This window comes from Phyllobates terribilis, unplaced genomic scaffold (assembly GCF_046119375.1).
Source record: "Phyllobates terribilis strain yellow unplaced genomic scaffold, ASM4611937v1 Scaffold_30__1_contigs__length_15301838, whole genome shotgun sequence".
NCBI classification, from domain to species: domain Eukaryota; kingdom Metazoa; phylum Chordata; class Amphibia; order Anura; family Dendrobatidae; genus Phyllobates; species Phyllobates terribilis.
Window position 1 is genome coordinate 5,764,957 of NW_027362790.1, and position 15,741 is coordinate 5,780,697.

Consider the following 15,741-nt stretch of genomic DNA (forward strand, 5'->3'; position numbering starts at 1 on the left):
TTCCCAAGACCCTTGCGTGGTGGACCCTTTGTCCACCATTAAATACTGGCTGTGTAACTTTCTTGACCCACTGTACAAGGAGAAATTTCCTTCTCTCATGACGGAGGCAGACGTGACATTTTCAGTGCATGCATGACAGAGGGACATTGTTGAAGAGTTGCTGAAGAGATTACCCTCAGACAACGCTGCTGGCAGAGGTACTGGCTCTTTTCACCCACAAGGATTACAGGGGAGGGACACGCACACCAGGTGCAACTCGGGGTGGGTGGAGGGGTCCACCAACTGGGCCATTTTCATGAAACCATCACATCAGCAAGGGCTATCTGTGGGTATAACTATGACAAGGAGGGAGAAGTCAACCAAGATGGCGAAGAAGTACTTACGTGACCATACCAGCATCCCTCCTGATTCTGCAGTACCGTTTAACTATTGGTTGTCCAAGCTGCACACTTGGCCCGACCTCTCCTTGTACGCCTTGGAGTTGCTGCCATGACCTGTCGCAAGTGTATTGTCTGAGCGAGTTTTTAGTTCGGCCTCTGAAATCATAACGGATAGGCGCATAGGCCTGTCAATGGAAAATGCAGACAGGCTGACTCTTCTAAAATTGAACAAGGGCTGGATTTCCTTTTGTAATCCCAATGGATGACAGCAACCCAACGTAAATGCAGCTCAAATGTTCTTTTTTGGAAGTTGTCTTCATGTCCATTCCTTACCATCCAAACCAATTTTGTTCTGGAAATCATGTCCTACTCCTCCAGCAACAAGTACTTAGTCGTCATATACAGTGGGCACGGAAAGTATTCAGACCCCTTTAAATTTTTCACTCTTTGTGTCATTTCAGCCATTTGGTAAATTCTAAAAAGTTCATTTTTTTCTCATTAAAGTACACTCTGCACCCCATCTTGAATGAAAAAAAAACCCAGAAATGTGGAAATTTTTGCAAATTTCTTAAAAAAGAAAAAAACTGAAATATCACATGGTCATAAGTATTCAGACCCTTTGCGTATTTGGTTTCTTGATTTGTAAAAAAAAAAAAAAAAACGAATGAAAAAAATCTTCAATTTATTGGATTAAAAAAAACAATAGGAAAATGGATTCTACCCTGTGTGGGTTCTCTGGTGCTTAACCAAATATGATTTCTTTGTAAAACATTTCTCACATTTTGAACATGAAAAAGTCTTCTCACCTTTGTGAGTTCTGTGATGGTTGATAAGATTTGATTGCTGTAAAAAAAAACCTTTCCCACATTATGAACATGAAAAAGGCTTCTCCCCTGTGTGAGTTCTCTGGTGCTTAACCAAAGCTGATTTCTGGTTAAAACATTTTCCACATTCTGAACATGAAAAAGGCTTCTCCCCTGTGTGAATTCTCTGGTGCTTAACCAAAACTGATTTACCCTTAAAATGTTTCCCACATTCTGAACATGAAAAAGGCTTCTCCCCTGTGTGAGTTCTCTGGTGTAGGATAAGATGTACTTTCCGGTTGAAACATTTCCCACATTCTGAACAGGAAAAAGGCTTCTCCCCTGTGTGGGTTCTCTGGTGCTTAATCAAAGCTGATTTCCGGTTAAAACATTTCCCACATTCTGAACATGAAAAAGGCTTCTCCCCTGTGTGAATTCTCTGGTGATTAATCAAGTCTGATCTCTGATTAAAACATTTCCCACATTCTGAACATGAAAAAGGCTTCTCCCCTGTGTGGGTTCTCTGGTGCTTAACCAAAGCTGGTTTCTGGTTAAAACATTTCCCACATTCTGAACATGAAAAAGGCTTCTCCCCTGTGTGAATTCTCTGGTGCTTAATCAAATCTGATCTCTGATTAAAACATTTCCCACATTCTGAGCATGAAAAAGGCTTCTCCCCTGTGTGAGTTCTGTGATGGTTGATAAGATTTGATTGCTGTAAAAAACCTTTCCCACATTCTGAACATGAAAAAGGCTTCTCCCCTGTGTGGGTTCTCTGGTGCTTAACCAAAGCTGATTTCTGGTTAAAACATTTCCCACATTCTGAACATGAAAAAGGCTTCTCCCCTGTGTGAGTTCTCTGGTGCTTAACCAAAGCTGATTTCTGGTTAAAACATTTCCCACATTCTGAACATGAAAAAGGCTTCTCCCCTGTGTGAATTCTCTGGTGCTTGACCAAAACTGATTTACACTTAAAATGTTTCCCACATTCTGAACATGAAAAAGGCTTCTCCCCTGTGTGAGTTCTCTGGTGTAGGATAAGATGTACTTTCCGGTTGAAACATTTCCCACATTCTGAACAGGAAAAAGGATTCTCCCCTGTGTGGGTTCTCTGGTGCTTAACCAAAGCTGATTTCCGGTTAAAACATTTCCCACATTCTGAACATGAAAAAGGCTTCTCCCCTGTGTGAATTCTCTGGTGATTAATCAAGTCTGATCTCTGATTAAAACATTTCCCACATTCTGAACATGAAAAAGGCTTCTCCCCTGTGTGGGTTCTCTGGTGCTTAACCAAAGCTGGTTTCTGGTTAAAACATTTCCCACATTCTGAACATGAAAAAGGCTTCTCCCCTGTGTGAATTCTCTGGTGTTTAATCAAATCTGATCTCTGATTAAAACATTTCCCACATTCTGAACATGAAAAAGGCTTCTCCCCTGTGTGAGTTCTCTGGTGATTAACAAGGATCCAATTTTGGTTAAAACATTTCCCACATTCTGAACAGGAAAAAGGCTTCTCCCCTGTGTGAGTTCTCTGGTGTAGGATAAGATGTGATTTCTGTTTAAAACAATTCCCACATTCTGAACAGGAAAAAGGCTTCTCCCCTGTGTGAGTTCTCTGGTGTAGGATAAGATGTGATTTCCGTTTAAAACATTTCCCACATTCTGTACATGAAAAAGGCTTCTCCCCTGTGTGAGTTCTCTGGTGTATATCAAAATCTGATTTCTGGTTAAAACATCTCCCACATTTGTAACAAGAAAATCTATTGTCCACTGTGTGTATTTTTTGACTTATAGACTTTTCGAGGGTAAAACTATTTCCATATTCTGAACCTGAAAATGTCTTCTGTGCTTTAGCAGCAGTTCGTTTTGTAATGCTTATTTTTTTATTTTGATTTTCCTTAGTGGTCGGTAATGAATCAGAAGACAGGACCTGTTTCGTAGGATCAGATGATTGATCTTTGCTGTGAAGGGATGATGGTAGATCTGGAGTAATGGCATTCACTTCAATTGTATCCTGAGGGATCTTAAGATTGTCTGATTTAAAAATCTCCTGTCCCTCTGATCTCCTGGTACAGTCATCTGCCAAGGAAAAAAAACAATTATTAATTTTGAATAAAATATCCTTGAAATTTACATTTTTGAACATTTCTACTTAAAATGTCTAAACACACACATTCCTGGGCTACATATTAGACACAAATCTAAAAAATAGAGGAACATTTCAAATATTTTAAATATTCTTCTATTTTTTAGATTTGTGTCTAATAAAACTGATTTTTAAGCTTGAGGTATCTCTTCATTTTCCTGGACTAGCATGTAGCCCAAGGAAGTGTTTATTTAGATTGATTTAGAAGAGGTATGCAATCTTTATTTATTTTTCTACGGATTCTTATGTTAATTGTACTTAAGATGTCTGTAGAAATGGCAAGTTATTGACAGAATGACAGTTCACAGTTTAATAGAAAACCTCATAGGATGAACCAGTGGAGCGCGGTGTCCAACTCTTTGTTCATTCTGCCTGAAAGATATGGAATAAGAAGCCACCAAACAATGTTATGTAGATGAAAATAACACCAATAAAAACTTCTACTCAATCGGCAAAAAACAAATCCCACTCAGGTCCATCATCTGTCTATGGAAAAACAGAGGTTTCCACATTATTCGTGGCTCAGAGAAAAGAAACATGACTTCCATAAACCAGTCCAGCAATATCCACTCTCCCAAAGTCAGATCTCCCCCTCTCTTCTGAGCCTTGCAGTGCGTCCAAACCACATTTATCATCCATGTATTTGGCATTACTATAGTGAGAAGAACCCTCTTCATTTACGGTGTGTGTCTCCTGGAGCACAATCTGGGCACTATGTGTTGGGTAATAAAATGGCCAATGTGCAATTTTTACTCTCCAACATCGACTGCGAGCTAATGTCCAGAAAGTGGCTGTGGAGTCAAAATAGTCACTACTCCTATAGATTAATTCACTGAGGGTTATAATTTCGAAAATGGAGTCACTTTATGGTGATTTCTATTGCTCTGGTTTTCTGCCATTTTGTCATATCAGGGCTTATGCAGTTGGTGTGTCCCATCTCCTCTGGGATCTATCTGCTTCTGCAACGTCGGCTTCTCCCACCAGGAGCCGCCTTATTCATTCCTCAGGCGGCGCTGGTGATGGAGGAGACGTCGGGACCAGGATCTGTGGGTGGCACAGGCTCTGTCCAGCCACTAAGATTAGGGTTCCTGAGATCTGTAGTACCATCCAGTCTGGCAGTATGGGTGTGTGTGCTGTCCAGCTGGAGTAATCTGCTCCCTGCTTCAGCCAATTGGAAAGCACCGCACCCTACTAAAGCTGGAAGCATATTGCCGGAAGCTGCCAGATCCAGCCTTGTTCTCCTCCGGTTCAGTCCTCTGTGCTCAGCTTCCGGCTTGTGTATTTGGTTCCTGTTGTGACCTTGGCCCGTTTACTGACTACTCTTGTGTCTTCTGATTTTGTATTTTCTCTGCCCTCCTGGTTCTGACCCGGCTACCTGACTATTCTTCTTGGGGTTAAAGGGTGATAAGCAAGGCAATCCAAGGGATCTGGAGTATATAGCACCAAGCCTGTTTGTGGTGGCCATCTTTTGAGCTGCCAGGTGACCATGAACAGTGCCCCCAATACATTGTGTCTGCAATATATTCCAGCAAGATCTGCATTCAAATAGCTAAATGGCGCTCCTTCCCTTAATAATAATAATAATCTTTATTTATCTAGCGCCAACATATTCCGCAGCGCTTTACAATCCAGAGGTTCATATTCAACAGTCATAAGTAACATAGCTAAAGATAATACAATAATTACAGCAAAAATAATGACGACCCTGCTCCTAAGAGCTTACAATCTACAATGAGGTGGGAGTGACACAATGTACAGGGGCTTATTTACAAGGATGGTCCAGCCATCTTGAGGGGATGAGGGATAGATAAAGGCTGCATGATCTCATCACCAGCCAGTATCTGTAGTGCTTTTGGGTTCGGTGGAGAGTTATGTTTGGAGAAATAACTGATGGGCTATAAGAAGATAAAAGGACTTCGATTAGGGAATGTGATAGGCCGCCCTAAGCAGGTGTGTTTTTACGGAGCACCTAAAACTGTGTAAGTTGTGGTTCATCCTTCTTAACCTGCCATGTGCCCAGACAGTAGTGTACAACCGTATATAGGGTATTGTCGGATTCAAGAGAAGTTGGAAAATAATTTGTAAGGTCCAATTGTCTCCTATTATCCTTTGTGAAGAATTCCAGAATTATCACCACATAAAGTGACACACGTCAGATTTAAAAAATACAATGGAGCCGGATAACGAACACAAAACTGCCTGCGGGAAGGGGTTACATCAGAGTATTTTGTGAACTAACTACTGTAGTCACAACTGTGAGTATAGACAATAACACATCTACTGAAATGACTCAACTGTCTAAAAAATGAGTAACTAGTGGTGAAACCTCTCTGGGGTAATTAGAGTCTGGGGCTCGGTAACTTTTCGAAATCTAAACTATGATAAGGGCCAATATTTTCTGTCAGATGAGTTTCAAAAAGAAATATTAGACATTGAAAGAGAACTTTTTTATAATAGTGCGGAGCTGAGGTGTCTTAAATTTAGACCTCAGGCTTTGGGAAGATGTAATGGAGACCTTCTTGTAAAGACTACCATGGAGTTACAGAGACAAATAAGTGAGTCAGGCTAATCCAACCACAATAAAGCTATCCTACAAAATGAACCTGTATAAAAAGATGGAATAAAAGATATGCTACATCCCCAACAACAACATATGTATGAGGGGAGAGCTCCAACACTAAACTGGAGTTGCATTCTTATGGTGGACCATTGGAGCTACTATGAGTCCTGACCAGGAGAGTAGAGAAAGTATTAGTGCCCCCATTTCAGGAGAGATTGTGCAGGAATCTGAATTCCTTAGGATTGAAAACATAATGGAATTTATGATGTGGAGTGAATCCATGAAACCAGGGCTCGAGCCATGCCACCACATCTCCTGCAGGCGTGAATAGATGTATATTACAGTTATGAAACAAGCACAGCTTAGAGACATATCATGGCACAAGTGTAATGTTTTCTCTTTAGTTTATCACAATCCTGTTTGAAGTTAGTTGGTTTGAAAAGAAATTGAAAGGTCAGGATGAAGGGAAACTCTGTTGTTATTATACAGAAATTCACACTTGGCCCTCACTGTACATTTAATGCTGTTGATCATAAAAGTGAAATTTGGCCAGAAAGACTGGACCTGGTCTTGTAGGGACCATACGAGCACATTCAGCAGCACAGAAGGGAGGGAAGGTAGATTCATCCAATATCAGGGTTCTAGGAAGCCAACAGCATCATTACCCTCCGCTTTCTCTTCAAGTGATTTTCTCACTTGAATGCACATTCTACGTACGCTGTCATTTGGCTTTATAGTCTACCAAGCTGGGCAGGTAAAGGACAGCGTCTTCTAATCCCAGGGGGTAGGTGGATTCTCCAGTTTGTAAGTTCTACAGAAAAGGACTTTCACAATTACACATATTAAAGAAATATTGAAAATCTCTCTTCTCCTCCAAGCCACTCTTCCCTCCTCTCCTATAGTATTTGTCAAGCGATCAAGAGCTTACACTCTGAGAAGAGGCTAATATTCAAATGCTAGAACAAAGGGAGCTACTAACCCAATTAACATGCGAGTGTATTTTCTAGTGGCACAGGCCTGCGACCAATATACACCTAGGTGAGAAAGATGTAGTTCATGCCTTAAAAGAATTCAACAGAAATCTGCAGTCTGGCCGGTACCGACACAAAATATGGAATATCTAAAGTTCTATACTACCAATAATAATGGGGCCCATATTTTTAGTGGCAGGGTCAGCCAAGGATCAATATACTTAATTTTCCATAGCTGTACGCACCTCCAGTGAGCGGTAATACAAAAGTACAAAATAACAGACCGCAGCTATGTCATGTGTGGTCTCTAAAGAAAGGTAAATTCATAATGGAAAATATGGTATCACTTTCGGGCTTCTGTGATCAACCAGTGTGAAGTTATCACAGAAGCCAGATATGTTAATGAAAATATGAAAGCTGGAGCCCAGCCCACGTGTGGTCAGCACAGGAGGTGTGTGGGCAGGTTCCCCCTTCAGCATAAAAGACCCATCTGAAGATGGATCAGTATTCATTACCGGGGGGTATAGATTCAATAAGCAAGCGATCCCGTTCGACAACGGTCAAATCAATTGGATCGCCTCCCTTCCAGCTAGACTGGATCATCTCTGCAATCTGTTGAGTAATTTCTTATTTAAGGGTATGTGCACACGTTCAGGATTTGAAGCAGCAATTTCCTGAGCGTTTTTGCCTCTCCCTGGCAGAAAAAAAACACATGCAGATTGACATGTGTTTTTGACGCGTTTTTACATGAGGTTTTACATGCGTTTTTTGAAGCGTTTTTGTACATCAATAAATGTATGGAACTAAATAAAGTTATTTGGTGGTACATTGCTTAAGCCCTTGGATTACCATAAGAACTGGGGTTAGTATATTTGAAATAACGTGTTTACACTGTGTCTGTGTGTCTCTTTACTTATTAAAGTTTGGTCATAGTTTGGTCATGAAAAGGTCTGATTTACACCTTGACATCACCAAACAAAGTGCTGGGTGTCAGCTAGTCCCATTCATCCAATCTTCACTAGCATTTCTATTCATGTAATTTATGCAACTGCTGTGAGCTGTTAATTTTAGCCTGGGAAAGTGCCATTAGGCAAACATGGTCCTTGGCCATTAAATAACATCTCACAGCTGGTTAGTTAGCCACTACTACCCCCTGATCAGCACTCAGCAGCGCTTTGGACATAACATATTTATGTTGCGTCCAAAACGCGATGTTCTAATGCCGCACTTTCGTTGTCGGTATATGTGAATCCACCGCATATAATCACACTTCAATCGGTCAAAATCTGCTGCGGAGACTAGCGTGTCCGCTACAGAAATTCATATGCTGCGGGTGAGTTTAGGTATGTGGCCATGATCAGGAGCCGTTGCAGGTTTGACGCTGCGAGTTTATACAGCATCAAACCCACAGCGTCCAGATGTTACGTTATAGTGGATGGGATCTCTAGAAATCCCACGTCCACTATGCATGCATCAGAGGCTGCGAATCACCCGTGGACACTGACATGCAGCGCATCTTTCAGGACCGCAGCATGTCAAATTCTCTTGTGGAGTTGCTAGTCTCCACAACAGAAATTTGACCACTAGAATGTATTGAATGCGGTAAATCCGCATGGTTCAGTGAACATACTGCGTACAATAGAATGCAGTGTTTTGGACGCAGCAAAAATTTGCGTCCAAAGGGGTGCTACATCTGAATTATGGGAACAGAGCCTACAATTTAAAAAAAAAAATGGCATAGGCTCCTGTGTCATTTTTATAACCAGCAGAGGGAAAGCCGACCCCAAATCTGACGCTTAGCCTCGCTCTTCCCACTGCCTTGAAGCGGTGGCAGTGGGGTAATGGGGTTGGAGTTCACGTCAGCCTTGTATTGGCAGCTGACGTGAAGCCCAGGCTAGTAATGGAGGGCGTCTATAAGACGCCCCCATTACTAACCGCGTAGTAATGTGGTCGGCGTTTTTTCAATAAAAACATGGCCATAATAAAGTATTTTAATGAAATCAAACACACACGGTTCTTCAATTTTTTTTATTCCACGCCTCCGTGAAGCCCTCGATCTCCTGAAAAAAACTTAAAATACCAAACAACAGTATCCCTCACCTGTTCACCGTCAGTGACGCAGTCCACGATTACCGTCGAGTGTCCCACGACGTTCCGGGTCACTTCTACAGCTGTGACATCATAAATCACTGATGTCACAGCTGTAGAATATAGCACTATATACTAACAGGGGTGTAAAATCACCCCCTGTCAGTATACAGGCTGCAGGAGGTCACTGGGGTTCATCAGCTGAAGAGCCCTGGTGAGCTAACCACCGTGGGAACATTCTTGCCAATGATCCCAGGGTGAGCATCAGCTGATCGGTCACAAAACCGATCCGCTGATTACCGGCGTCAGCAATCAGCTGATGGTCAAGTGACCATCAACTGATTGCTGCCAGCACTGATCACCTGATGGTCATGCGACGATCACCTGATGGTCATGCGACCATCAGCTGATTGGTGATGTCAGCGATCACCTGATGGTCATGCGACCATCAGGTGATCGATGACGTCAGCGCAGGTCCTGGCAGTACACTGCAGTGCGCGAGCCTGCACCCTACAGTGTATCGCTGGCCGCCGGACAGATAGCATCACCGCCGGGAACCAGGAGGACACTGGGGGCCGCTGGACAGTGAGTGTAAATGTTTATTTTTTTATTTTTACTTTATTTATTTTTTTACTACTGCGGGCTGGGAAGAACAGACTGCTGCTCTTTCCATCCACGCTGCTCTCGCTGTTATCAGCCAGAGCAGCAGTCGGATGAGAGGAGTAGCAATCTCCTTACCCGACCCGGGTTCCACCCGCAGCGCGATTCTGCCGTGGATTTGCGCCTATTGACTGTGATTGAAATGCAGCAAATCCGCATGTATAGATATTATACATGCGGATTTGCTGCGATTTAATGCAAGTCAATGGGCGCGAATTCGGTGCGGAATTGCACTAGAAATGGTCCTGCTGCTGTTTTTGCCGCAATGATAAACCAAAAAGTGGAAATTTCCGCATCATGGGCACAGCACATGCGGATTACCCTTGCTATACATGGCAGACCTATTAACAAGCGGTTTTAATGCGTTTCTGTGGCGGTTTTATTATTATTATCATTATTATTAATAATTAATATAGCGCCATTGATTCCATGGCGCTGTACATAAGGGGTTACATATAAAATAAGAATATCACTACAGTAAACAAACTAACAATGATAGACTGGTACGGAGGGAAGAGGGCCCTGCCCTTGCGGGCTTACATTCTACGGGAATGGAGAGGAGACAGTAGGTTGGGGGGTTGCAGTAGTAGTAGCTTCGGCGTTGTTGAGGAGGCAGTGTGGTCATTGCAGGCTGTAAGCTTTCTTGAAGAGAAACGTATTAAAACCGCATCGTGTGCACATAGCCTAATCCTATTTTATTTGTGTAACTGTATATTGTGTATTGTAAGGTCTTCTTTTGTAAAACCCTTTGTATATTTTCATAAACACTGCCTCCCTTTTGGATTAAATATAAAATTTAATAGTCCTGTTTCTTTTGTCCTGTAATTGTTCCCTCCCCCAAATATATGCTAACAGAAAGCAGGCATCCGATCAGCCTGTATTATATTTCAAATCTGGTAGGTGGTGGCAGCGAGTAATATTAAGTGGGCTATCGTGAAGCTGGCAGCGACCGTACTGGGGCGTATACACACATTCCATGCATTGGTATCCAGAGGTGTGTACGCCAAACTCTTTCTGCTCGCTTGCCGATAGCTACGTAGTGGGTTATCAGGGTCGTGTGTGCACGAATACCTGACAATCCTGACAGAGTGACAGCAGTGGTGGGATATTGTGTGATCGCCCAGGTGTCGTCGCTGTGGATCCCTGACAAATTGGTGGCAAGCGGTGGGATATTACAGAACATCAGTGGCTGGACTGCGCAATCATTCCTGTTACTGAAAACTTGCACGGTTCTTGCGAGAACTCTGTGCAAAGTTTTAAGAAATCAGACTCAGTTTTTAATATTTTTTTATCTGAGACATTACTATAAGTGTACCAGTTGCATCCCCTCCCCTTCTCTAGTTTTTCTGTTCTATCTTTTGTTTGCCAATAATGGCTAAGCGTGGAGAGCCCTGGTATCACCAGCAGTCAAAGAACACTATCACTGCCCTCTGTGAGCTGAGACAGATTGACCCCACGGGCAAAACCAAGGCCCAACTGATTGCTGAACTGTTGCAAGGTGCCGCAGAGCCAGTCCGACAGCAGAGCCCTGATGATGGGGCGGCCAGCGCTGCTGCAGGGGTCCCACCTGTGATTGCCAGCCATACCCGCAGCCCGGGTAGTGTGGACCCCACCTACAGATGGTCTTGGAGCAGATCGCAGCAGACGATCGTGACTGATGACTGCAGCTGATCATGAAATTCCAAGAGGCTGAGAGAGCTGAGCGACAGGCCCAATCTGACCGAGAGGCTGCTGAGCAAGAGGCCGAGAGAGCCGAGCAGCAGGCCAAAGCTGACCGAGAGGCTGCTGAGCGAGAGGTCCAGGCTGAGAGAGCCAAGCGACAGGCCCAAGAGGAGAGTCTGTACCAGCTGAAGCTAGCCCTGATTCAGATGGAGCCATCCACCCTGCAGATCCGTGAGTCCAACAGCTTTAAACCCTGTCCTGGGCATTTTCCTGTAATTTTCCTGACATATTTCTGCGAGGGTTTGAAAAAGCCTGCAGGCTGTACCAGCTGCCTGAAGACCAGTCGGCCAGGTATTTAACTCCAGGGCTCAGTGGAAAAGCTCTGGAGGTGTTTGCTTCTCTCCCTCGAGACCAAGATGGAGACTTTGAGGCCATCAAGCAGGCCTTGATAAAAAAGTACCAGCTGACTTCGGATGTTTACCGGAAAAGGTTCAGAGCCCTCCAACGTGGGCCACATGATAGCTACAGTGATGTAGCAGATGGGCTCAGGACCAACTTTGAGCAGTGGGTCCGAGGATTGTCAGTCACCACCTTCGAGGACCTGATGGATCTGATGGTGAAGGACCAATTTCTTCATCTTTGCCCTGTGGAAGTGCGATAATTTGTGCTTGACCGGAAGCCAAAGGATCCGCCAAAGCAGCCCAGATCGCGGATGCCTATGAGGCCAACCATACACCAGAGGTGCGGAAGTCAGCCACCAGCGGGACAGGGGATAAGCCAACAGGCAACCAGTTCTCAGTGGGTCCTGCTTCATCTTCCAGCACCCGCCCTGCATTTGACTCCCATAAGTGTTATACTTGTAACCAAATTGGTCACATTAGCCTTGTCTGCTTGGAGAGGCAGAAGATGAACCCCACACCTGAGGCCCCAGGACCAACTGCAGCCATTCTTTTTGTGGGTGGGACGATTGGAAGGGCCCGTGAGAACTTAAAACTGGTTACTGTGGGCAACACCATTACTGTTAGACTTAAGGACACTGGCGCAGAACGGACCCTCATCCGCACTTAGTTCGTGTTACCAGATGAACTCATTCCTGGGAAGACCCTGACTGTCACCGGGTTTGGGGGTGTTCGCCGTCCCATACTGATGGCCCGAGTTTTCCTGGACTGGGGTGCGGGGAGGGGGTTAAGGGAAGTGGGCGTGTCGAAGAATCTCCCTACTAACGTGCTATTGGGAACTGATCTGGGACGGTTGGTTGCCCGATACATTCCTAGCAGCCCTCCCAGATCTGATATGTCATGTAATGCCACTGTCAGTAATGTCAATGTGATGCATAATGAAAATGTGTGTTGTGGTAAAAGGGAACTCAGCCACATCATGCCGTGGGGTGATACTGCTGAGGGTCCCCTAACACAAGCCAGCATAAGTGCTATCGGCAATGGGAGCAGGCACGGACACCAGGACGCAAGTCGCCCTGTGCAGGTGACCAGTGTCACGCCAGATGGTGACATGGTCGGTGGTAGTTGCCCCATGACTAGCACGGCTCCAGAAGTAATGAGAAAGGATGAGGAGAAACACGGGGATCATAGGAAAGTGGTCTCGTGCCGCCAACCTGTGTCACGACGGACTGTGACATGACCAGTCGTAGCTCACCCATAGTGAGCAAGGCTCCCAAGGTAACAATGAGGGGTGGAAAGGTAGGCCCCACAACCAGGCAAGGTAAAATAAATGTCTGTCAGGGGCATGGGAAGAAGGTACCCATAGCCTGTCAGAGGGGTGGGGAAAATGTACCCCGAACCGGTCAGGGTGATCGGAAAGCTGGATCCCCAGTCGGTCAGAGTGGTGGGCGAGTTGGGTCCATTGCTTTTTGGATCAGCAGGAAGGGTGGGCCTCGAGGTAGGCTTAAGGGGCGATCTGTAAATCAGCCCCTATGCTACTTCAAAGAGGGGGAGATGTCATAGAAATATTGAAAATCTCTCTTCTCCTCCCAGCCACTTTTCCCTCCTCCCATATAGTATTTGTCAAGGGATCAAGAGTTTACACCCTGAGAAGAGGCTAATAGCAAATGCTAGGACAAAGGGAGCTACTAACCCAATTAACATGCAAGTGTATTTTCTAGTGGCACAGGCCTGCGACCAATATACACCGAGGTGAGAAAGATGTAGTTCCGGGCTCAAAATAATTCAACAGAAATCTGCAGTCTGGCCGCCACCGACACAAAATATGGAATATCTAAAGTTCTATACTTCTGATAATAATGGGGCCCATATTTTTAGTGGCCGGGTCATCCAAGGAACAATATGCATAATTTTCCATAGCTGAACGCCCCTCCGGTGAGCAGTAATGCAAAAGTACAAAATTACAGATTGCAGCTATGTCATGTGTGGTCTCTAAAGAAAGGTAAATTCATAATAGAAAACATGGTATCACTTTCGGGCTTCTGCGATCAACCAGCGAAAAGTTATCGCAGAAGCCAGATATGTTAATGAAAATACGTGGGCTGGGCTCCAGCTTTCATGAGGTCAACACAGGAGGTGTGTGGGCAGGTTCCCCCTTCGGCATAAACGACCCAGCTGAAGATGTATCAGTATTTATTGCAGGGAGGTATAGATTCTATAAGCAAGGGGTCCCGTTCGATAACGATCAAATCAATTGGATCGCCTCCATTCCAGCTAGACTGGATCGTCTCTGCGATCTGTCAAGTTAGTTCTTCTTTAAACCTATTTTATTTGTGTAACTGTATATTCTGTATTGTAATGTCTCTTTTTTTTAAAACCTCTTGTATATTTTTCATAAACACTGCCTCCCTTTTGGATTAAATATAAAAGTTAATAGTCCTGTTTCTTTTGTCCTGTCGTTCCCTCCCCCGAAGCCATACACGCTACCAGAAAGCAGGAGTTTGATCAGGCCTGTATTATATTTCAAATCTGGTCAGTGGTGGCAGTGAGTAATATTAAGTGGGCTATCGTGAAGCTGGCAGTGACCGCACTGGGGCATCTATACATATTCCATGCATTGGAATCCGGAGGTGTGTACGCCATAAGCTTTCTGCTCACTTTCGATAGCTACGTAGTGGGTTATCAGGGTCGTGTGTGCAATCCCTGACAATCCTGACAGAGTGACGGCAGCGGTGGGATATTGTGTGATCTCCCCGATGTCGCCGCTGTGGATCCCTTACAACAAAGTAATGTAAAGATTTTTGGATGGAGGAAAATGTTGTGGTCTAGAGGTAAAATGGTGATCACACAATTGTGACACGACCGGTCTACACCACCGATAAAGCAGCCACAGCCGGTGATTGAGAAGAATCTGTGACTTCTCTGCATTTAGTGGTTACTACTCACCTGGGTAGTCATATGTAGGAATATCCTCTTTACACCGCTCATCACCCCTCACATATGTCTCTGTAGTATTAATATGGGTCAAATCTTCACTCTGAAACAAATATTGTAAAAGTCACAGACAGATGGAGAAGTCACATCTATGATCAGCTCTAATCCTGCCATCTCCACCGTTCTCAGTACACAAGTATAAAACATATAATACTGGTAGATAAAACAAGACTGAACACAAGACCTTCACAAACATCTATGCATCATAGGGGAGATCTCATGGCACCTTCTCTCCATCTACCTGATGATCCTGAGGAACATTGGGATCTTCTTGTTTACAGTCCTGTGGAAGAAGACGACGGGGACATTTCTTTGGTGTTGTCCTCTTACTGGATAGATCTGGAGGAAACACATACAGGAACTGAATTCATGCTTTACATACAGATAATTATAGGCTGTGTGTATTTAGTCCTGTCTATTACCTGGTGATGTGAGGGGTTGGGGAACCTCCATCATGATGTTCTTGTACAGATCTTTGTGTCCTTCTAAATACTCCCACTCCTCCATGGAGAAATAGACGGCGACATCCTGACACCTTATAGGAACCTGACACATACAATGATACCGTCATCCCCCCGATCCCTCCATAGCGTTACTGTATAATGTCCCAGCATTCCCAGCAGTGTCACCTCTCCAGTCAGCAGCTCAATCATTTTGTAGGCGAGTTCTAGGATCTTCTGGTCACTGATGTCTTCATGTATCAGGGGGTGAGATGGAGGCCCTGTGATTGGGCTCAGGGGTCTTCCCCATCCCTCAGACACAGGGTCCTGACAGCGCTCACTAGAGGTCTTCTTCACTACTGTGTAATCCTGGTTATAGAGAGACACATTAATAAATCTCACTCCAGACATTTCCAGAGTCCTCACCTCTCCAGTTCTGTCCATCTGTTATTCCCATAGATAAGAATGATGTAATGTGACGTCATCAGAATCTCTCACCTCTCCAGTAAGCCGGAAGAGGATCTCTAGGGTGAGGTGTAATATCCTCTCTGCCATCTTCTTTCTGTCTCTATCCATTTTTCTCTAGGTAAATTATATAGATAAATTACTAGTATCTCATATTGTGGGAATCTGAGTGGA

The 15,741-nt window shown here is 44.2% G+C and overlaps 1 protein-coding gene across 1 annotated transcript; it reads right to left on the reverse strand.

Annotated features, from left to right (window-relative positions):
- Positions 1-389: 389 nt before the first annotated feature.
- Positions 390-15,467, reverse strand: LOC141178758 (uncharacterized). Its single transcript, XM_073660603.1, has 5 exons — positions 15,292-15,467; positions 15,085-15,208; positions 14,904-15,001; positions 14,615-14,705; positions 390-3,262 (listed from the first exon to the last, which is right to left on the reverse strand). The coding sequence occupies exons 1-5, from the start codon at positions 15,313-15,315 to the stop codon at positions 1,248-1,250; spliced, it is 2,352 nt and encodes a 783-aa protein (XP_073516704.1). The 5' UTR covers positions 15,316-15,467; the 3' UTR covers positions 390-1,247.
- Positions 15,468-15,741: the final 274 nt, after the last annotated feature.